This window comes from Colossoma macropomum, unplaced genomic scaffold (genome assembly GCF_904425465.1).
Source record: "Colossoma macropomum unplaced genomic scaffold, Colossoma_macropomum, whole genome shotgun sequence".
Lineage (NCBI taxonomy): Eukaryota > Metazoa > Chordata > Actinopteri > Characiformes > Serrasalmidae > Colossoma > Colossoma macropomum.
This window is the reverse complement of record NW_023494798.1, coordinates 30,375,285-30,400,129: the sequence shown is the minus strand read 5'-3', so window position 1 is coordinate 30,400,129 and position 24,845 is coordinate 30,375,285. Positions and strand designations below refer to the sequence as shown.

The window sequence follows — 24,845 nt, the reverse complement described above, 5'->3', positions numbered from 1 at the left end:
AGAGAATAAATTATTTTCATATAATAATGACAATAAGAAAGCACAAAGAACTGTCAGTGGATGTATGAAATTTAATATTTTCACATGATAGTCAAGGTCTCGCCTTCTTTATTTATTTATTTATTTTTGTTTGTTTTTCTTATGTATGTATGTTCTTTTATGTTTTGTGTTACTATATGTTCGCATTCACTGTAGTTTCAGCTGTAGTGTTTTGCAAAGTGTGTTTCATTGGCAAATGATAATAAATATTTGAGAGTAAAGAAAAATTAAGAAGATATTTGCTGTGCCTTATGTCACTTTAGTGTTCATTTCAGAACCATCTATATTTATGTATTTTTTATTATTCTATTTTTCTACAATTAGTGTTTATTTTTACGATTAGTGTTTAGTGTTTTTTTTATTGTCTATTTAAATTCACACTTTTCCTGTTTACTTTCTATTTAGTGTTATTGCTACACCATGGGGTCTGAGAGTAACGCAGTCTCAATACCCTGAATGTCCTGTGCGTTTTATAGCACTGACAATAAAGCTGACTTGACTCGCACGGCCCCTTTAAGCGGCTGGACCCGGACGTTGTTTCGCTGTGTGCAGGAAGTGCACACTCGGGGCTGCTGTGCTCGGAGTGTTTTCGTGTTTGTGTTTTTAAAGTTGATATAATGTCCAAAATCTGCGTGGAGAAGCTGGTCAGTCTGTACGGCCGGTACCGGGACTATGTGACGCGGCATCCCGGCGCAGCCTCGCAGGCGGAGAGCGCCGTGCGGACCCTGTCTTACCTGATAGCAGGTAGGAGAGAAGAGGAGGCACAGAACGTCAACACGGAGGGGTCTGACTCACTGACCCTGCTGCCCAGCGGGGAGGAGGGGCAGCCTGTTCACTCTGGGGGACACACACAGCCCGTTCAGTTTTGGGGGGACACACAGCCCGTTCAGTTTGGGGGGGACACACAGCCCGTTCAGTTTGGGGGGACACAGTTCTCCAACCGTCTTGCATGAAGCACTCGTTTCCAGACTTGGCAACCCAAATCGAGTCAGCTTCTGTTTGAGTTTTTCCGTTCCACCTTAAATGGTGCAGCACTGGCAACCCAAGCTGAAGCCAACTTCTTATAAGGATTTTCCGTTCCACCTTAAACGGTGCAGCAGTTGCATTCTGACACCTGAGGCAAGCCGACTTCAGCCTCGTATGGAAATCTGATATATGGCTATAAGGGCCAAGCATATACTATAAGAGAGATGTACATATGTGTTGTTTGCATATATACATATATATATGTCTGATATGTGGTTGAATACATCCCAGTGCTGTTATAGTTGTTACTGTGTTAACTGTTTGCTTTTAAATATTAAATTATTTCAGGGAAAAAAAACTAAAATTTCCTTAAATTTCATGTTTATTGCACAGCTTACAATGTGCATGATAAACCTTACATTATATAACATGAGTAATACATGTCATCTATGTAGGAATAATCTTTCCTATCATATATTGTTAAGTATATGCCCTACACATATATACCCCATAAGTTGAAAGTTGCCAGTTTCAAGTAAGTTGGCAATATATGTCCATATGAGACAAATATAAGTTGGATAAAAGAGAAATCTCTGTATGCTGATGTATGTCTCATATTTGAAATCCATTCTTTGCCATATATCAGATTTTCGTATGGGGAAAATATGGACATTCAGAAAAGATGTGTTCTGTTGTCTAAATATTTGTAGATCTCAGACGCAGAATGTATAAATCTGCTTTAGATGAAATCATATGGTGCACTTTATATTTAAAACAGTAGGAAACGGAACGTAGAGATTCTGTGAAGATTAAAAAAGGCAAACTGGAGGGCTTTTCAGAGTCTTAAACAGAATAAATTCTTCATGTGAAGGGCAGTGAAGTGGTTTTGGTTTCTTATGTAAATCTACTGTGAGATAACCATTGATTAAAAATGTTTCAATTGTATATCAACCTCAGCAACAGCTTAAACGCAAAGTCAAATATAATGGTCACTGAAGACACGAGTGTTGTAGTTTTTGCATCACCGAACTTTACTAAAAGAAAGCGTACTTATTAATTGAACTTACACACATATGTTCTATTTGAACGTCTTGAAAGTGATCAAAGTTTCCTTATACCGCTCAGCACTAGAGGCATCTCAAAGCAAAGTGTGTGTTAGTTCAGAACCCTTTTCAAAACGGTTCTGTATAAAACCATCTACAGCACATTCTCCATCAATCTGAAGAACCCTTTAATAAGCGATGGCTTCTTTGAGTGTTCATGGTTTCATATAGAACCTTTTTCTTTGTTAAAGAACCCTTAAGGAACCATCATTTTTAAGTGTGTCGCTGCTGCCGGGGAAGAAAACCTCGTATCTCCATTTTTGCCCATTTTCAGTTTTTGATATAATTTGAAAGTGCCTGTTGGCCTTCACGCTGTGTGTAAATTTCATGATGAATGGACCAAAAGAAGTGGCCCAAAATTACTTGGGGGTGGGTTGGCGGGGGTGGGGGGGGGGTCTGGTTCTATTAACTTACATTAAAAGTAAAGTAGGTTTTTCCCTTCTCCTGTAAAGTTACCATTTTCCTTTTTGGTTCAGGTTTTGCTCCGACAGAAGCGATGTGTTCTTGAAAATGGTTCCAGATTGCTCTGGTCTTACCTGTAGTTCATTTTTAATTTGTTCACTTTGTTTTTCAGGTCGCTTTTCAGACTCGCATGAACTTTCAGAGCTGGGTAAGAGTGACTTAATTGGTGCACACACATTAAGCTGATAGAAAAATGGCAGTATCATAACTGCGGCTGCAGATGGCCTGCATTGCCGAGGGCCACAGTTCCGGTCCTGGAGGGCCAGACTCCTGCACAGTTTAGCCCAGGAGTGTCCAGTCTTATCCCCAAAAGGGCCACAGTTGCTGCTGGTGTTGCTTTTCATTCCAAACAAGCAGCAGCACATCTGGCTCCGCTTGCTTAATTAGCCTCAGTCTTCAAACAATTGATCATGGGTGTTACTCAAGAGCGTGAAGAATGGACTTGTGTTCTTGGGAAGAGCGTTCTTGACAAGTTACCGTGCTAGAATGAACAAACTATACAGAAAATACGGAGAGCGTACGTACAGGAGTTTGAGATGTGCTGTGTATTACAGGTCTGTTTTTTCAGTCCCGCTCCTGCAAGATTTCATCCCGCTCCCACAGAAAAACTGAATTATTTGTCCCGCGCCCGCCCACAGCCAAAACCTTTTTTGTCCTGCTCCCACCCTTGCAGCTCCATTAAGGCGAACTGACATCCATTATCTGACACAGTCTGTTCAGAAACACATTATTCTCTGCTGAAATAACACAGCAGTAACTTCACCAAACGCCTTTTATTCCCAGTAAACACAAAGCAGGAATTAAACCACAGGTCATTTTTGGTGTTTTGCTGGGCAGCTGTGACCGTCAGACTGAAAACCCCACCGTCTCTGTAAGCTACGAGTTGCGTGACGTTCACGTGATCGGCTGCTTCACAACCCTTTAGAATGACTTCATTCATTTTAACTGTTTTACTTGTATCATTTTATATTGTTTATATATGTATGATTTAGTGATCATTCTACTTTATTTAGGGTGTTTATTCATTTGCAGTGCTTCGGCCCACTCCCACCTACAGGGGGCTGGTTTTCCACCCGCTCCCGCACACAACACTAAAAAAATAGTCCCGCGCCACAAGTTATTGAGTGCAGACCTGTACTTGCTGTTGTGCAACAGATTTCACCAGCATTAAGCCACCATTTAGTAGCCAGTAAATTAAAAATATTAAACATAGAATCAAATGGTTTTGTACAATATAAATGGCAAAACAGAATATAACTGCTTTTGTTTTTCTTTACTAGTATAAAGTTTGTCAGCTACGACTTTAACGGCAGTGGTAATTTTGTTTTAATGTTCACGATCCAACAGCAGGATAAACTGATTAAAAGCCTGGATTTTGAATAAATCTATTTAACTTCAGGGTCAAAGGACAAACTGAGTAAAAGTAGGAGAAATGTAGAGGGAAAAGGTGCTGCTGCAGCCATCAGTGCCGAGCTGAGGTTCTGATCCAGAGGAGAGATGACGGTGACACTTCCCGCACCATTAGTCTAAACAGAGCCTCATTCGGATGAAGAGTCAGAACTTTCAGATTAGGTGTTATTTGTACCAAATGAACAAAGATTTCACATCTGTAACATCTGTTTCTTGTCTAATTTTTTATTAAGTTAAGTGTGGCGTTTACTTAAATAACAGAGCTTCTAAATGTACAGCTGTGGTCAGCATCCTCTGCCAGGCGCAGTGATGCCACAGTGAATGGTGGGACTTAAGGTCGTTCTCGTTGGCGAGTTGTGAAGTGATGCATCCTCGCTATTCGGGACGGATCGAGAGCACATCTGGGTACTTTAACCGTTTAGATTAGATTAGATTCAACTTTATTGTCATTGTGCTGAGTGCAGGTACAGAGCCAATGAAATGCAGTTAGCATCTAACCAGACGTGCAAAATACAGTATTATGTACATATAAAGTGCAGAACGACGGTATATAGTGGTAAAAAATATATAGGTATGCAAGTATCTCTATATATTTTATTAGTATATATTGGTATATATTGGTATATGTGTTCTTGAATATTGGAATGCAGCTTGGGCAGTGAAAGATGATGTTGAGCAAGAACTCCTTTGCGGATAAGATTGGACACCCCTAGTTTAGTGTTTTCCCTGCACCTGTTTTTACTCCTTAGCTCATTGTGAAGCACAGCCTCTGTAGTTTTCCTATGAAGATTAGCCAAGGTCAAAATATGTTTTGTTGATTTTCTAAGTGAAGATAAGTCCTTTACATCCTCTACAGAGAACACACTTCTGCGCATCTTAATGCACAGTCACTGTTTATTTGCTGAATTTAAATCAGCACTGTGTAAGATGTTTTGGTTCATATCGAATGAAGTAACATTACTGAGTCGGGAGAAAAAAACAGGCTAAAATATGATGTGCATGTGCAGCTGCATATTAGAGTGACGCACTCAAAAAGAAGATCTAGGTTGATGTTTAGGTCTCAAATGCAAAATCAACATTATACTGATGAAGATCTGATGACAGTGGCAGATAATTCACTCACATCCTCTGAAGACACGTCCTTCACCAACTTTGACTGAGTTCTCTTTGAATTCTCTTTCAACACGCTCACAATCATCAGATCCATCGACTTAAGGAAGGGGTCCGAAGCACAACCTACATTTAATGTTCTTCTGCACGTTGTATGCAGTTACATGTTTCCACCAGAGAGGTCTCCAAATCCCCAAATCTGATATAGTGTAGCTTGAAAATAATGGAAAAAATATGGCTTCTGCAAAAGTTATAGCATTTTTATTATATTTTTTTTTTCAATCTGTTAATCCCAGCAAATTAAATAGAAACAGTGTACTACAATTTGCAGACAAATGCTGTTCTGTGTAGAGGATATGTTAACTTATTTTCATTTAAAATTAACAAATGAACAGAGGTTGAACGGAGGTGTTAAAACTTCTGCATATTATTTTGCATGTATGGATAAGTCAGGCTTTAACACATGATAGGAAAACAGCAGCTATGTGTAGACATTATGCAGGTGCACCTACATCTTTGCTGATGTATCAAAACTCCATTTTTCTTACTTTTTCTTTGTAATCCAAAACAATTCTGTATTTTCAAGAATGAATATTTTATATCTATATGTATGTTATTATTATGTATTTAGTATGTTAGTTATTTAATAAGTTGAATATGAAGTATATAATTACATTATTATATAGTACACTTTTAATCATTGTATTATTGTATAATATAAACTACCATATAAAAGTTTAGAATCGCTTGCCATATTCTTTATTAAAAATATATTCACCAAAAGCTATTTTAGATCTTTTGTTCAGTATTTCAAGGTGTCTGTGAACAACTGTGAATAATACACTGTAATTATCTATTTACATTTGGTCTCCACATTTGAAATGTGATGAATTCTGGATAATAATTTTATTATAGCTTTATTCTCGATGATACTCAGCTAGACTCATCCACAGCTCTTGTTGATCATTCTGGACACGTCTTAACATTTCTTCGTTTCCATTAACAGCTTCTTAGTGTCTCACTAATTATTAAACACAAAGTTTAACAAGTGCACTAAGATATTAGAGTCATTTCATACACTTGACTGCAAGCAGACTGATTATATATTATTGAAAACTTAGTGAATGGTGGTGTATGTAATTCTATAGTAATCTGCCTTAATGACTTTATAAAACTTTGTTTTCTCTTCACTTCATTGTCTGTTTTCTTTCACAGTGTATTCGGCGTCCAACTTGTTGGTGCTGCTAAACGATGGCATTCTAAGGAAGGGGCTGTCCAGGACACTGCCCGTGGTAATTTTTCTGAGGATGTTTCTTGCTCAGTCCGTTTTCATCCCACTCTCACACCTCACACGCCCAGGCATACTGCAGGGCTGACTCAGTCCCTTGATCTCTATCTTTAAACCACTGTCTCCTGCACCACTCTGTTGCCTAACCTTCACTTTCTCTCTCTCTCTCTCTCTCTCTCTCTCTCTCTCTCTCTCTCTCTCTCTCTCCCCCTCTCCCTCTCCCTCTCCCTCTCTCTCTCTCTCTTCCTCACCTGCTCGCTTTCTCTCCCTTTCTCCCATATATCTCTATCAGTCAGTCCACTTATATAAGCCACTGATGGAAAGCAATGGTGTGTTGTTGGCATGGTAACGGATATAAAGTTGTTGAGATGGGGGGATGTTGTGAGAGTTTGAAAGGAACGGTCTGTCCCCAGCTAAAGAGACAAAACGGGAAAAACAACTGACCACGCTTTCACCTCAATATGTAATATGCAGTATTGTCTTTGCTGTATTATAGGCTTATAATTGAGGATCCTGGAGTGTCACATAGGAAGAGATACTAAAGGCTCTGTTAGTAAAATTAGAGTAAAATGCACATTTTGGGCATCTTCAATTGTCTTTAACCTTCAGTTAGCTAAAAACTTTGGCTTACATTTGTATTAAACTAAAGCTTTGATGTACACCGACCAGGCATAACATTATGACCACCTCCTATGACCACCCAAATAGTTCCATCTCCAGCTAACATGGCTAATGTAGAGTTTTGGTTATAGTTGTTTCCACCTATCCATTGATTTATCACTCTGCAGATGTTAGCTGATGTTATTGTACACTAATAGCTGTGAAGGAATTTTTCACGAAGCATTTATATCCTTTATTTAGTTTGGACTCCCGCATTGTTGTGTATTTAGTTCTCCAACCAATCTGGACACATCCTCGAATTTCAGTCTTGGTAACTATGACAGAGATAAAGTGAGACACCTTTCTGTGGTGGCTGAAGTGATATAAACGCCTGTATTTCTGAGGTCAGTAAATGTCTGTAAAGATAAGATAAGATTATCCTTTATTAGTCCCACAACGGGGAAATTCTCAGTGTTGCAGCAGCAAAGGGAGAGCAAGGCACTCGAGAAAATAAAAGAAGTACCAAGAAGAGAATTAACAAGCAAGTAATTAACTTTGTTATTACTTAACAAGGTTTTTACTGTTTGTTACTTCTTACTTTATTGACAATATGTAATACTAAAAGTAAATAAGCAGTAGCAGAACTTGTTTTACCCAGCATTTACACACTTCTGTTTCTTGTAAAAAGGGTCTATTACCTAACTAACTTTCTGTTTTCAAGCTAAAAGGTATTAACTGGTATTTGATGTGACAAGGTGGGCAACAGGCGATCAGCCTTGATCAGCATTGAGTCTCTTTGTCCTGAAGACTCCAGATTGAGCTGTTCTTGGGGTAAATTTCAAGCCTTACCTACTATGGATGTGTGGTCTAGGTCTAGGGATGCGTCTGGTGTGCGGTAGCCTTAAGAGTGATTACAGATTACAGACTAATTAAGAAGTGTTGACATTAATGACATACATATGGAACAGCCAATCAGCCATGTAGATTTGAGAACAGCCATGCATATTGGCTCACTGATACTGATAAGACCAAATATAATAAAATTTTGAGATTTGGTATTGAATGGCATGGACATTTTTCAGTTTTTGGTAGTAGAGGTGAACAGTATGATGGTATTTTGTCATTATTGTGATAAATTATGTTGCAGTATGACATTTACTTGCATTTACTGTAGTGCAGTTTGTAAAACACTGAAATAAATTGTAGTTGTTTGATGATAATAATAATAATAATTATTATTATTATTATTATTATTGTTGTTATTATTTGTGGCACTACAGGTTCTATTTTTCTTCCAGCTTTAAATCTCTTTATTAAAAACTAAATATCGTGATTCATATTGTGTATCGTGAAAATGTCTTGAAGTATCATGATATAATTTTTTAACTATATCGCCCACCTTTACATGGTAGTATTGACATAATTCAGTCAGTACTGTAAAGGTTTTGAATTTCGATATTCAGCTCTGAGCAACTGTATTTCCATTATACCGTTCAAATCTAACATATTTGTGAGTGTGTTGAAGCACGCGGTGCACGAGACCTTCTTATTTTCTTATTTTTGTGCCAAAGAGACAGATTTATCTTGGAGTTTCCCACCCGAGTGTTCAGAAAAACACATTTAGAGACTGAGGCGCTTTCAGTGGTGCAATAAAAGCGGCACTCGGCCCGGGGTGGGGAGGGAACGAGACAGGATTCATGACCCTGGGCTCCTTTCACACAGACCTTAATGGAGCTCCGCCGAGAACGCTTTAGCTTATATTGTGTTTATGGTGGTGGAGATCAGTCTGTATCACCACTGTTTGACCTACAGAGTGATACAAGTGTGGTGTGTGTGTGTGTGTGTGTGTGTGTGTGTGTGTCCTGTGTTAGTCTCTCTCCCAGCAGAGGCTTCTGACCTGGCTGTCTGTGCTGGAGTATGTGGAAGTCTTCACAGAAATGGGCGCCACCAAGTTGTGGGGGGAGACTGGACGCTGGCTGGTCATTGTGCTTATTCAGATTGCAAAGTAAGAACCTTATCTCTGAAGAAGCAGCAGCAGTCTGGATCATATCACCGACAGCAGTAGTGGTGCACCAATCATGAATTTTTATGGCCTATTCCAGTTCTGATTTTTTATTGTAGGGATGGGCAATATGACAATATATTATCATTAGTAGCACAAAATGCTGATCTGTGAATGTTGTCTACTTGAAGAACACTGACTGACTGCATGTTACAAAAAGAGAGCATAATTAGTCCTGTTTAATTGCAGAGCAGAATGTGAAACATAAAATTTAATAAAACTCATTTTATTCTTCAGTTTTTTACTGTTTTTTAAATATGACCTTGCTGGGACATTTTTGCTTGTTCCAACTGATCAGGCCTCAGATAAACAAAATATATGACGCATATTGTGTATTGTAAAAATGCGTTATATTAGATATTGCCATATTATATTTTCCTCACTTTTTTAAAACAAGTTTTATGTAATACGTAAATACAGATAAAGTTTTAAAATGTATGATTCACTTTTCAGTCCATATATGGAAACTAAGCTGCAAAACAATAGTCTGTTTTGAATTCTTTTTTGTTTTTTTTTGTCATGAAAAACCAAGAAAATTATGTACATACATCCGCCTATTCAGTCTGCGGTAGTTTAGCCCCGCCCATTCAAGCTAAAGTTATCAGTGTTTCAGCCTGGACTGCTTTTTAAATGAGAACAGCCAATCAGAAGAGAGGTCATTTACATATATCAGTCTTAAAGACACAGTAACAAAAACAGCCTGTTAAATTCTAAACAAAGAGAGGTTGAAAAATGATCACATGAAAATATGAGTTCAGTTTTTGTTACCACACAGATGTCACTAGTGGACCTAAATAAAAAGCAGGACAAATGTAGGATATGGGCCTTTAGGGCCTTAAGGGTACTAACTACTTACTATACTTCATATACCATCATCTACGTTGGACTAGGTCCAGTTAAACAGGACTAATTCTGCCCTCTTGCAGTGAAACATGCAGTTGGTCAGCGTTCATTAAATACTGATGATATGCACAATATGCTTAGAAAAACATAATGTGGTGTAATGTCACATAATTCATCATGATAATGAAAAATATCATACTGCCCACCCTTATGTCGTAGAATTTTAACAAAAATCGGCCAAAATATACATTATGTTCCAAAATTCTGCGTATTAAGACTGAATATAGGCTGACTCTGATTCAGGCTGGTGTCAGTCATGCACTCATGGACAGCTCTAATGCCGAGCTCTCATTGTCCACCTTCTGAACATCCACAGAGCCATCCTCCGCCTCCTGCTGCTCTTCTGGTATAAGTCAGGCATCCAGACTTCACCTCCCATAATTCCACTGGACAGAGACTCACAGCTCTATAACAATGGTAAGAAATCATCCAGGTGAAGTTAGCACTGTGTAAATGATCTCACACTTGCCTCAGACTGTAGCTACATTTCCATCCAAAGATTTCTATGAAAAATGATTGAACACTTCAGAACGTTTGTTGAATTGGGCTGTGGAGCGGAAATTGTAAGTAATATTTTATTCCGTTCTGTTTGACTTTATCGAATAAATTATTTGTTGGTCCCCGAAAACATTGGAAGCCTTTTTTCAGGAAAAGTAACACATTTATGTATAAATTTAGTGTTGTGACACGTTTCCCTCACATACCTCTTACAGCAAACATATACAAACACATACAGCATGGTGGAGGTAGTGCTGCACTGATGAGGAGATGAGAGCATTTTTTAAAAGAAACACTGTCACTTTTCGGCTCTTACGGACAGAGATGTACAGAACAGACCACAGCCTTTTCTAAATGGAGAGAGCGCAAACAGCTCTAGATGACAGATAATAGAGATCTCTCAGGTTACAGTTCCTATGGAAAAAAAGAAAATTAAAAAAAAAGGATAAACAGAAAATCCTTTTTAGTAGGTTACGGTGAAGTCAGAAAAGCCAAAAGTGCACGAGTTGCTACAGACATGAAATTAGAGATGGAAACGTGTCACTTTCTTTAACTGATGAACCAAACTGTTTGAAAGAACAGTTTTTTGCAGGAGTTGCCATCATTATGTAAATAATTTTATCAGTAAAAGTCAGTTTGATGGAAACAAGCTGCAAATAATTTGTTTCCTCATTTTCTATTTCAATTTGTGCTGTAAGTTTATGGAAACGTAGCTTGTCTGCTTGTTAAATAATCTCACATTTGTTTTAAATGTTGCCATATTGAATGCAGTGTCAAAAACCACATAAGCTTGTCTATTTAGGTTAACAACACAGTTTGAGGCGAGTGTGTGATGATACAGACGTGCAGTTAGCATCATGATAACTGGTGGGGTATAAGCTTACACTACATGGTAGCTATGTTAGCTTTGTAACGCCAGTGCAAACAGTTGCCAAGCAAACTTCACACCTAACATGTCTTGATGCTGATCAGCTGCATTTAGAAGGAAATTGCATAATAGTAGATTTTTCACCGAACTACTCCTGTAAGTTAATTAGGTTTTGTATCATTGTGTGTGCGACATGGGAGAGATTGCTTGCTTATGTTTCTACTCCTTCAGACCAGGATGGACAAGAGGTAGAGGAGGATGTCACTTTCGTAGGACAGCGCTCAGGGAGAGTGATGCGACCCTTAGGAAGTGGTAAGGAATTGATCTCCCAGTAAAAGTGCAGTTTTTTCTGTTGTTTTATTTTTGTACCACAGTTGATCAAACTGAATCTGTTTTCTTCATTTAGCGCCTTCACTACATGCTCGCCTGTGGGGTGTTCCTAACAGAGAGAGGAAAAGGAGGCATCAGGAGGAGGAGCTACAGTCCAGTCCCACCCCTCTGGGTCTGCAGGAGACTATTGCAGAGTCCCTGTACATCTCTCGACCTCTAGTACACTGTATCCTCCAGCTGCTTCAGACGAACACTTATCGGCATGCCAATCGGTGTAAAACCTGTTAAAGGCCCAGAGAACCTAAATCTCACAGAGCCTTGCTGGCGACATCCTGTATAAATAAAAAATAATGCATGGCTTTGCCGTATTAATGTGTGGGAACAAGATCCTAATGTGTGGCCATGATTTAGTAAGGCGTGGGAACGAGATCCTAAAGCATGGCCATGACTTAGTAAGGCGTGGGGACGAGATCATGCCTTATTAAGCTGTGGCCAAGGCTTAATTATCTCATTCCCATGCCTTACTAAGTCGGAGCCACCCAATTGGATCTCATTCCTACGCCTTAGTAAGTCATGGCCATGCAGTAGGATTTTGTTCCCATGCCTTACTAAGTCGTGGCCATGACTTAATTATCTTGTTCCCACACTTTACTAAGTCGTGGCCATGCATTATTATGGTATGTCACTAGCAGGGCTCCCTAAAATCTGGGTTTTTATTGTAAGTTGTTTAATCCTGCTCTTGTCCTATGAATAGCTTTCCAATGTCGACTAAATGGCAGATACATTTTGCCAAAATTTCTTTCTTTTCATATAATTTGGGTGGTCTTTTTCTTGCGTAAGCATTTCCATCAACTTTCCATCAAGACGGATGTGGTTTGGCCCACCCACACAGTATCAACAACACTGTGAACTCCTAAGGTCTGTCTGTGTTCAAGTTAGAGAAACTTAGAAAAGTGACAGCTAACCACCAAGCGAAAGCTAACCTAGTACGCATAACTGAGCTATCAAGCAAAGGATGTCAGTTGACTCTCTCCATTAAAATATAGAGCAACAGCCAGAGAATGCAGTCTGAGTTGCTTTTTTTTCATTCACACTTTGTTCAAGTTTAGTATAATACTTTTTTTTTTGTTATTTTACATCGGTCTTCCCCAGGAAATATAATATAATATTTATTTATTTGCCTTTGCAAAATACGATGTCATTGATTATCTTGTCATAATCTGGGAGGCAGTGTGTTTGAATTCAACTTGGTGATGATGAAGTCAACTTGAAAGATGATACCTGTTTGGACAAAAATGTAGCATCATGACACAGAAGACATTTTTATGATATATATATATCAATATTTCCTTTTTCTGAAGTTGAAATTGACATAACGTACCAACAAAACAGTAATGCCATCTTTAGAAAATGCTATGAAGGACCACAATAATAATAATAATAATAATAATAAAGATATAAATAATATAAAAAGGGTTTTTTTTTTAAAGAATCGTTTGCAAAATAAAGGTATTTAACCTAAGAAGGGTCAAATAATAGGTAAAAAAAATCAATTATTAAAATTAGATTTTTGTCATCCAGTCAGTTCCTTGTTACTATGACGTCTATGCAGTTCTGCACTGGTTGTTGTTGTTTACAGACTCTTTAAATTTGGTCTAAATCTCTTTTTCATGGTACTGTGTTCTAGAAGTATTGACAATACCTGTGGTGTATTTAGAAATGCATAGTGTGGTTTCGCATGATGATAACATATTGTCAGACCACTGGATCCCCAAGATAGCAATAGTTTCATTTTGTTGCTAAGAAAGACGCTTGTAACTGTTCTCCTTGATGCTGTGCGCTCTCAGTGGCCTGTCTCGGGCTGTGTGGCAGACGCTCCTGGAAGCCTTGGCTCGTCTCTGGTCTGCTGGAGATAACCAGGTAGAGAAATCTTTCTGTATGTGCATTTAGAGTGAGTTTTTAGATGAAGGTGTCGATGGATCTCTGTCCTTATCCGTTTGTTTCTCTATCTGTGTGAACACACATCCCCACGCAATGCTTAAATCTGTGTTACTGTTTCATTTTTGGCCAGTTTCAGTCTGTTGAGTGACACCACAAAGCCGCTGAACAGCAGAGAGAAGGCGGAGATGAGGAGAAGAGCCTTCCTCCTTCTGTACTACCTGCTCCGCTCACCTTTCTATGACAGATACTCTGAGTAAGTCTTCCATCAACCCCCCTGGTGTACTTAGTGTATTCAGTCAACTACTGAATGCAAGTATACAGTTGTATGCTGATGTCTGAACACCCCCAGTCAAATTACAGGTTGATTATGTTGATTTTCTAAGTAAAAATAAGTTAATACATCCTCTACAGGGAACACACTTCAGCCACTAATCTGAAAGAATATTGCGCAAATTCTGTTTATTTGCTGAGTTTAACATACTGTGCCAAAAAAAAATATATATATATATATAAAAATTGTGCCTTAACTTTTGAACAGACCAGACTTTATGCTTTATTTTTTCCAATGTGTTAAATTCAGCAAATAAACAGTAATTGTGCATTAAAATGTGTAGAAGTGTGTTCACTGTAAAGGGTGAGTTCACTTATTTTCACTTAGAAAGTCATCAAAACATGTAATTTGACCACAGACGCCCAAACTTTTTGCTTTTTTTAAATCTATTTTTTTTTTGAGTTAAAGGGGAATTCCACCAATTTTTACAAATTTTCAGCATAGGTTCAGGTATGAACATATTGTAGAGAAACTTGCCGACAGTGGTGGTGGTGGGAACCAGGGGTCACAATCTCTACAATACAGTTTTCTTACTATCCAAAACCACCAGTGAACCTACACGTGCCTTCTGAGTTTTTATATGTATTGTTGATAATAAGAAATATTGATAAATCTTTAAAAAAAAAAAAATTAAGTTTTCTTTGGGGACTATTTTGCCTTACAGCAGCCACCATATATGTGTTTTTTTAAAAATCTAGTTCAAAACTTTTACTTCAAAACTGTCATGAAACAATGTGTCAGGCATCAAGCAGTGTATTCACAGCTATTTGATGTAATAATATACGGTAGTGTGTAGTAGTTTTAACAAGCATTAAACTCTTCAGACATCTGGTTCCTATCCCCACCACTGTGAACAGTTCTGACCCTGTACATTTGCCTAGAATCTTCATCAATACAGCTTAGACCCACTTTCTGTTCTATTTATAGTTTAAACATAAACTGTTTGAAGGAAAATCTTTTACATATTAAATAATAATAACCCAACATCTTTTGAAAACTACTTCATCTGTCATTTCAAGAGATATTACTGTAAACATGTGCAGCCATAAGCTCCTTCTGGTGTAGGTTTATGACGGCTTGCGTGCTAATAGTGCTCCCTGCTGAAGAAACTTCAAACTGCAACACTAAATGAGTGATTTCCAAAGCCATGCCCACAAGCCTTAGATAAATGAGGTGTTTTCCATTGTTAGAACAGAGTCACTCTGGAGTTCAGCCATAAATGACTAGTCCATCTAGTATTATATATTCAGAATTTTCGTAATTTAACTCTGAACCACCAAAACACTTAAGCTGTAGAGAAAATACCTCAAATTTTTCTCAGACGGTAAATCATAATCCGGGAAATGTGCAGTGGTTTACTCTGCTGATGCCTTATGGCTTTAAAAAGGCCTCATAATAATGTTTAAATAGAAGGGATGGATAAAACAGAATGTGTACATGTTGTGCGATATTATTTAACCACAATAATATAAAATAATAGTGCATAATTTTACTTAACATTAAATTTTGTTATTATTATTTATAATCATAATATTATAAATAACAGGTTTTATTATTATATAACACATATATGTTGTTATAATATCTTTAACCAGCTTGCTTTACCTCTCTAGTTCTCTGTCAGCTCCTTTTCCCAACACTGCAATCATCATCTTTTAAGCATTATCATCAGGTTATGATGTCAATCACTCACGATATCCAGTTATATCACCCTATCGCTCAGACCTATTTCACATCAATCCACTCTGAATGACTTTTACATCTTACTGATTTAATTCTGATTTAACAATTTAACAATGAATTAAATGATTAATGATTAACAATGATTTAAATGACTTTGACGATGATTTAACAATTTTAGAAAAACTTAGAATTCCCCTGTAACGGATTTCAGCTGGCACAAAAGACATTTGAACTTCTTGAACCCAGCTTGACTCAGTACTGGCTCTGCCACCCCTTTAGGAGACTTAAGTGACATCCATACCCTCTAATGGTCGTGCATTGTTTCATGGTCCTTGTCCTGAAATACTCAAGCCCTGCGTATTTCTGTAATTCTCCTGCTCTAAAACACTAAATGTCCAGGGCAGGGATACTCCAGGACTAGAACTGGCTAACGGACCAGGCCTTATTATTGATAGGAGCTCACATTACTTAAAGAAGAGTAGATTCAAAGGCAAAAATAGCTATTTCTTTCCACATGAAGGAAGAATTGCTCTCAATTTAACCTTTTGGGAGCATTTTTTGCTTACTTTTTCTTTGCCACCACAGAACGAAGATCCTCTTCCTTCTCCGGTTCTTGGCCGACTACGTTCCCGGAGTTGGCTTGGTTGCACGTAAGCAAAATCTGTTCCGTTTATTCCATTTTTCTCTTCGGTGCACACAGGGTAAAAAAAGCACACTTGCTGTTCTGAGCTAAATCTCAGTAATGTCATAATTGTGTCCATTTCCTCTGTGCTCAGGTCCACTGATGGAATACCTACCCATCTGGCAGAAGATCTACTTTTATAACTGGGGCTGATGTTGAAGAGCAAACGCTGAAGGTCATGAGGACCAGCCCACATGCAGGAGCCCTTATACCTGTGCCAGACCATCACTGCGATAATCTGAGTGTTGAAAATAAGGCGCAGTCGCTGTGGAAGGCAGATTGTGCTCCACTCTGCTTGGTGACTGGGTACACAATTGTTTCAGTTTGTTTAGCAAGTATGATTGAATGACCATTTTCCAGAAATTGCACAGATAGTGATCCAGTAAATAATTGTTCTCTTTTGCTCGGGTTCGTTTTGTCTCAGCATTCATGCATTTGAGCCATTTTTTTTTCTCTTTTGTTGAACAGTAGCTGTCCTTATTTTCTGTCTGTGCCACCCATAAATTCCATTCTTTTCCTTTAGATTTAGTCCTTTTATTCCACTGACTTATTTTGAAACTGTCTGCATGCTGCAGTCACAGAAACGTTAGGGTCATTCTACAGAAACGTCCACTTTTCTGTCTATCCATAGGGGTCACTGGTGTTACTGATCCTCATTGGTGTTACACATAAGAAAGGAAACACCAGAGACATTTTTAATGAAAAATGCATTTTACAAAATGGCTGCTACAGAGCATCAAACCACATGTTGTCAATCATGAAATATCCACTAAAATATGTAATTTAATCCATTTTTATTCTATTTTTTCACAATTACATAAGAAAAAGTCGGTCACACCAGTGACTTCAGCTAAAAGCTTCATATGAAATCATGAGCTAAATGAGAAAATCTCTGATAACTGAAAGACACAGTGGACTCACCATGTGCTTTTCGTCATAGATCCTCAGAAAAGAGGTAAAAGGAAGTCAAGTGATGTCATCAGTGTGATTTTTATTTCAAAATAAGAGATTTTTTGTTACGCAGTAACACCAGTGACACGACTCCTGGGGACCACAACTTTAACCATGACAATTTTCATTATATATTTCATAATATTTACTTGCCATTTGTTTTCTTTGCCATTTAATCTGTATATTCCATAGTTATGTACAGATTATTGTAGTTAAAATTGCAGAAATTCTTTTTTTTTCTTCAAAATATGGCCTCAGCCTTCACACATGACTGTGGGGACAAGCACTTTCTAGATAATTGACTTAAAAACCAATATTGCTAAATGGATGCTCAAGAAGGCATAATTGTTAAAACAACTTATTGTTTCATTTGAAAATGTAAAAAAAATTGTAACCCTAACGTTTTTTTAAGTGTAATATATCTGTAAACTCTAGGGACACAAAAATGGACGTTTCTGTAGAATGACCCGTTAACAAAGTCATTCAGAGTGGTTTGATGTAAAATAGTTTTTAGTAGAGAAACTTACTAACTGGTTTCTTTACAGCAGTGATAGGAAACAGGGGTCGCCATGTCTACAACACAAATATGACTTTTTGGACTATTCCATATTTAGAAAAATATTTTCTTTGGGGAACATTTTGCATTACGGCGCTCTGCGTGTGCCGCTCCACCATCAATGTATTTAAAGAATATATAGTTTTAGGACAAAACTTTATCTCACAACTATTGTAAAACAATGTCTCAGGCATCAGGCAGTGTATTCATAACCATTGCATGTAATAACGTTCTATGAGGGAGCTTTTAGAGGGATTAAACTCAGGTAAACTCTGTTTAAAGACGTCTGGTTCCTATCGCCACTGCTCTGAGAAATTCTGAGTTGGGATATGTTTCTCTGGAATGGTGCATTTCTCATCAGACCACTCTGAATGACTTTGTTTATATTTTAACCATTTAATTATGTGGACATTTGTAAAAATCTGTAGATTTCCTCTTTAGATTCATTCATTAGAGTAATGGTTGAAAATGACTTCATTAAGCTGATGTATTCAGTGATTTTTCTGACTGATGCAGTAATGTGGCACAGAACTGGAACTCTAGCTGATACAAGAGCAGTATGCCCTTTTCTCAGCTGGTAAACTGTCTTTGTAAAGGACCCCAATAGGCCCCAACAGTGTCATCATTCTGTAGTTGGTGTCATACCAATATTGGAAACTCGAGGTCTGAGTTGGGTTTCTCAGAGAAAAATGAATGGGATTTTTGAAAATCACTCTGTAGTTTACAAAAATGGTTCCGAACACTTTTTATCCTACATAAATTTTTTCACTGGATGTCTCTCGATCCTTAACCTGAGTTATCAGGTTGATGAGCTGAAATATGAATTTTGCTACATGCGAGCTAAAACTGCTACACACTGAACTGACATCATAAGACAGGCAAGTACACAAAAATACCTCAAACAAACCAGCAAGCTTTGTCCAGTGTGGTAGTTCAGCTGCTTTGGCAGTAGCAGGACCTGGTGATGTTGAATAATATGGTTGAAGTTTAACAATAGACTTCCTTTCATGCGACATCATTTCAACGCTCAGGAGTGGAAGCTTGCTATTAGCACGGATGTAGCGATGTTCATATTTTGACTTCTAAACAACCCCATAATTCTGAAGATCCAGTGGGAAAATGTTCAGATCGGATTTGGAACCTTTTAGCCACGTTTACATGGAGCCTAATAATCCGTTAATAATCCGACTAATAATCGGAGTAGAACACGTCAATGTAAACACCTCAGTTGGAATAGACTAGTCTGATTGAGGCTTTTCAGAATACCATTGCTATCCTATAGAATGAGGTGGTTAATCCTGTAACTAATCCTTTAAATAGAAGAATAATACCCACGTAAACTCCTGTATCTGATTACATTCCCTATCAGAAAGACAGTAAGACAGATTATTCAGTAAATGCATGAAATAAATGTAAATTTTTGGGGTTTTCCCTCAAATTAACAGAAAATGTGTTTTATGATCATAAACAATGTTATATGCTCACAAATTTATTTTACAGAGCAGATCACTGAAGAGACGCCATCTGAGATCCAGTTTGTAGCTCAGATTTGTGGAAAAATAAGTCGACTTTCAGTAGAAAAAACCTGTGAGTTCAGCTTCTTTTATTATAAGGGTTTAAAATTACTTTAACCATCTATTTGACTGGAAAGAAGACAGTTACAGCTCTTATATGACACCCACCTTTTGAGCGAAGCTCATAAAATATTTAAGTTATGAAATACAGAATATGACAAGGTGCGTTTTGGAACCACCGGAGGTTCCCAGGAGTTAAAAAGGTTAAAAGACTCGCCGCTTCCTTAATACATGTGAAGTACATTTTTCTGCCATAATTTGGTTCTCTACGCATGTGCGTCATTTTGTATTGGATTACTTGTAGTGTGCATGTAACCAGTGAGCTTGTAGAGAGGAGAATTACCACTCTGCAATGTCTTCTGGTTTTCTCAAACACTAGAGGGCGCTCCCGAGCGAGTCCAAAATGAATGGGTTGATATGGAGCCTTTGAGCGCCATTTACTCCCATTCATTGAGGACTCACTCGCGGACACCCTCTGCTGTTTAGAAGTCCTGTTTTTGATATAACGGGGGAAATAGGAAGTGGCCAGGCTCCTCATAAACCGGCTCTGATGTAACTGGAGATTTTCCATCAGATTGTTGAGTAGAGTGAGCATATAAACACTTCAGTCTAAATCTGTAATCTGAATGTATTTAATCGGATTGGCAAAAATCTTTGCATGTAAACAAAGCAGTGTGCCATAGTGGCGATTTTTGGAAATCCCTTTCGTTTTCTCCATGGAGAAATCCAGCTTAGGCACGGAATTCCTAATATGGGCATGACGCCGACTCCAGAATGATGCACGACTTCAAGGGTCTGTAGGACTAACATAAACAAACCAGCACTATAAGCAATGAATTAATGACTTGGCTATTTTTCACTGTGTGAAATGAAAGCTCGTTTTTTGGTAATGGAGTAAAACTGACCGGAGGAATGCTAGAAGACACCCTTTGTGAATGTGTGAATGCAAACCTTTAGTAATTTTAATCAGGGTGTGTCAAAAAAGGAATAAAAAATCAAGCCTCTGTTGAAATCCAATGTGAGAAATGGATGGTGGATTTTTGTACATGACTTTATGCATTTAATAAATCAGCCAGTGATGAGAAAAATGATTTACTCCCTCAGATTTCTTCCTGCCGAAGCAGACGGAGATCAGACCGGGTCGCTTTATCAAAAACGGAAAAAGAGAATGAGAAAATAAGTAGTGCGCACTCGACTGCGGTCTGTAATTTAAAGTCTAATTTAAGATTTAGCATCTTTGCACTGCACATAAATGAAAAGATATTGTTGATACATACTTATAAACATGAACCCTAAACGCCTCTCCGCTCTCGCGGTTCTTTAAAGCACAGTCATCAAGAGTTCTTTGCGTGATGCTAAATGAATGGAACACTGGAGACTAAAAATAGACTAAAAAGAGAGTTTAACCCCCTTCCCTTCGGTTCCTGTCTGTGAAAGCAGCGAACACTGTTTGCATACCGCTGTGCTAAAGCCTTCTAATTTGCATTGACAACAAACAGAAATGAGAATGCAGGCCTACATGTGGATTTGGTTCTATAAAATCTCCTCTACAAATCAGCTGTAAAGTCAACAAGAGATGTTTGACTTGAAATGATGGCAAAGATTACAGAGGCTTAAAGATTTAATGAAAATGTGTTGGATTTACCGAGGATCAGAAGTTTTGATGGCTCGTTTGTCCCTTACTGGCAGTATGCCTGTAATTAAAGTGGGCTGTTTTAATTGTAAGCTAATGATTGTCTGCTAGGCTGATGATTTTGCTGTGATTCATTGAGCAAGTTCCTCTAATGATCAACAGAAGCAGGTCTTCCTCCTCCTGCTGGTTATTATAAGACAGGAATATTCATTTAAGGTCCATTATTTTATTTTTTCACTTATGATGCACCAAAAATAACCTTAAATAACATTTTTACAATTTTACATGACTATTTTCCAACCTTTCTTTATCGCTTATTATTAAACAGGCTGTTTTTGGTACTTTGTCTTTAGGCCATATGTAAATGAGCTCTTTTCTGATTGGCTGTGCTGTATTGTGCCTTGTTGAAAAAACAGTCCAGGCTGAAACACTTCCTATAACTTCAGTGTCAGTTAGTGGGGCTGCACTGCTGTTAACTGAATAGGGCGATATATGTAAATACACTTTTGTGACATCACAATTCCAAAGGGGCTGTTTTTGCAGCTTTAAAGTGCAAATATGAACTGTATGGACTGGGGAGTGAAAGGTATGTTGTGAAATCGTAACAATGTTATATCAAACTCTTTTATATAAAAAGCAAAAAAATCATGATATGGGCCCTATAACATCTAATATTTGTCTTTTAAAAAAAAAGTGTTTCTAATCATTTAAAATGATTATATTGTTTATTTTAGGGGGAAATGCGCTTCTAAAGCACAAAAAATGACTCCCTGTAGGCTTCTGCTTAAAACTGCATCCAGTTTTAGGTTTTAAATGGTTTTGTACAAGCATAAAAACTGTGAATGAACACTGAAACACACTAACACTCGAATTTCAGCATAGTGGGGTCACTAGCGCTGGGGTGGCAAATAGGGTACGAAGTAAAGTGTAATATCTAGTACTGTATGTTATAATGAACCACATCAGTAAAGTTGTAATGCCTCAAAAATGATTCAAATCTATGTTTTTCTATAAGACTTTAGTGTTAGTCACATTAAAAGTGGACAACTGTAAATACTGCTGTCATGTTATGTTATTTCAGTTTCAAAATCGCTGCATTTTTCATGAGTAACACCACTGATACAATGTTTTGTGACACCTGAAGCCGTCAAATTTATGAATTATAAATTTAGAAATTTATCAGAGAAATTTCACTCAGACTCAGTTAGATTTCCTTGTTTTGAGATCCCCATACAAGAAATAAATCAAATACAAAAAACACCTTCCTGATTTTTACTAAATAACATTGTGTTTCTGTAACACTGACAGACACTGCTTACATACACTGTGAACAAGACTCATTATCAAAAATTATATTCATATAAATTAATTTTAACATGGAACAGACAATAATGTTAATGGACTTTTAAATACATACAACTTAATCTGAAAAACAAGCATCGAAAGAGTTGTTTCACATAGAAATAATACTTCAGCGTCTTTGAAGTCTCTCCTGTGACCTGCTGTTTTTCTTGCACAACATGACTAAAAATCACCAAAATAAAGGTTCAAAATAAGAAGAATTATCATAGTTTTTTTTGGCTGTTTTAGAAACAGAACAATGACGTGTTTCTAAGTGTAAAGAAGTCCTCTACAGAGAACACACTTCTGCACAATTTAATACACAATTACTGTTTATTTGCTTGATTTAACAAATTGGAGAAAAATAAAACAGTAAAATGTGGCAAAAGGTATGGCACATTTAAAATTTTACATTTATTTTTCTAATATGTTAAACTCAGTAAATAAACAGAAACTGTGCACTAAAATTAGCAGGAAAAAGTCATAGTTAAGTGTGTTTTCTGAAGGTTGTGTGAACTAAATTACACTTAGAAAATCAACAAAGCATGTGATCTGACTGGGGTGTTCAAACTTTTGCATGCGACTACACTAACATCAGCTTTGAGTGGTTTATTCTTGTTTTGAGCTCATTTTCACAGCTTTAAAGTTGTGGGACACCACTAGGCAGCGCAGTGGTACAATGAGCCACTGTTGTTCTTTACCTGTGAGCTTAAAAGGCTGCATTCAGGCTGTAAAAGCTCCCAACATTCAAATGGATGTAAAATAGTCTCAGCTGAACTAGAAGATTACGTGTGTTGTGTTCTTTATCAGGTCTTACCATGAAACGGAAACAACTGCACAACTGTTGGAGAATATTATGTTGCCCTGCTGGTGACATCCCGTATACGTAAAAATAATGTGTGGCCACAACATGTGTGGGAACAAGATAATTAAGTCGTAGCTATGACTTAGTAAGGTGTGGGAATGAGATCATCAATTATCTCTTTCCCACATCTTACTAAGGTTTTGCATAAAGAATAAGACTTCAACATCTTTGAAGTCTGACCTGCTGTTCTTCTTGACTGAATGACTAAAAAGTACTGAAATAAAAAATCAAAAAAGAAGAATTATCATAGTTTTTTGATCGTTGATTCAAGATTAGAACAAAAAAAAATTGACGTGTTGTCGATTTTCTACGTGAGAATAAGTGAACACGTCCTCTAACATGGCGTGATTTGACCAGGGCTGTTCGGATGTTTGCATGCGGCTGTACACTAACATCGACTTTCTGAGGTTTATTCTTATTTTAAACTCATTTTCACTGCTTTCATTTTCAAATAATGCCACAACTTAGTAATGCAATGGGAACCAGATAATTAAGTCGTGGTCACAACTTAGTAAGAACAAGATAATGGCTTATTAACCCCGTAAAATCCCAGGCTTATTACACACTACGTCTTATTATTCAGTAACTACAGGGACTTCAGTGCAAACCAGCAGAGCTATTCTTAGGTTGTAAAGGTGTGTATGGAAACTTTGGGCCTGCCGGTGAGCTCTGGCCATTTAAGCTGTGGTCAAAGCTTAATTATCTCATTCTCACACCTTACTAAGTTGTGGCCATGCATTATTTTTATTTATATGAGACGCCACCAGCAGGATGTACGTTTCTAAAAGCAGTTTTTTGCTACCCCATGGACGCTAGTTGGTATGCAGCCCAGCTGGTGTGGCCAAGACTTAGTAAAGCATGGGAACAAGATAATTAAGTTGTGGCCATGACTTAGTAAGGCATGGGAATGAGATCCTAACGCATGGCCATGACTTAATAAGGCATGATCTCGTACTCACGCCTTACTGACTTGTGGCCACAACTTAATTATCTCATTCCCATGCCTTACTAAGTCATGGCCACAACTTAATTATCTTGTTCCCATGCTTTACTAGTTCGTGACCACGCATTAGGATCTCATTCCCACGCGTTAATATGGCATGGCGACACACTCTACGGGATGTCACCAGCAGTACGGAGCCCCGCTGGTGACATCCTGTATAAACAAAAATAATGTGTGGCCATGACTTAGTAAGCGTGGGAAGGAGATGATTAAGTTGTGGCCACGACTTAGTAAAGCGTGGGAACGAGATCCTAATGCGTGGCCACGACTTAGTAAGCCGTGATCTCGTTCCCACACCTTACTAAGTCATGGCCACGACTTAATAATCTCATTCCCACGCCTTTCTAAGACGCGGTCACGCATTAGGATCTCGTTCCCATGCGTTAATAAGGCGTGGCCATAACTTAATCATCTCATTCCCACGCCTTACTAAGTCGTGGCCACACATTATTTTTATTTAGTGTGTGTTGCGCTGGTACAAGTGGATCAGATACAGCAGTGCTGCTGGAGTCCACCAACCAAAAACATCCAGCCAACAGCGTCCTGTGGGCAGCGTCCTGTGACCACTGCTGAAGGACTGGAGGATGACCAACACAAACTGTGCAGCAGCAGATGAGCTATCGTCTCTGACTTTACATCTACAAGG

General features: G+C 37.9%; 1 protein-coding gene across 1 annotated transcript; it reads left to right on the top strand.

Moving 5' to 3' along the window:
* Positions 1 to 580: 580 nt before the first annotated feature.
* Positions 581 to 16,981, top strand: pex16 (peroxisomal biogenesis factor 16). Its single transcript, XM_036585134.1, has 11 exons — positions 581 to 783; positions 2,683 to 2,718; positions 6,306 to 6,382; positions 8,850 to 8,983; positions 10,260 to 10,360; positions 11,541 to 11,621; positions 11,716 to 11,865; positions 13,487 to 13,559; positions 13,711 to 13,833; positions 16,180 to 16,244; positions 16,371 to 16,981. The coding sequence occupies exons 1-11, from the start codon at positions 657 to 659 to the stop codon at positions 16,427 to 16,429; spliced, it is 1,026 nt and encodes a 341-aa protein (XP_036441027.1). The 5' UTR covers positions 581 to 656; the 3' UTR covers positions 16,430 to 16,981.
* Positions 16,982 to 24,845: the final 7,864 nt, after the last annotated feature.

Excerpts from the sequence above, each read along its gene's own strand:
- pex16 (XM_036585134.1), top strand. The coding sequence starts at position 657 with ATGTCCAAAATCTGCGTGGAGAAGCTGGTCAGTCTGTACGGCCGGTAC. Across the intron at positions 6,383-8,849 it reads TGTCCAGGACACTGCCCGTG|TCTCTCTCCCAGCAGAGGCT; the intron begins GTAATTTTTCTG and ends GTCCTGTGTTAG. Across the intron at positions 8,984-10,259 it reads GTGCTTATTCAGATTGCAAA|AGCCATCCTCCGCCTCCTGC; the intron begins GTAAGAACCTTA and ends GAACATCCACAG.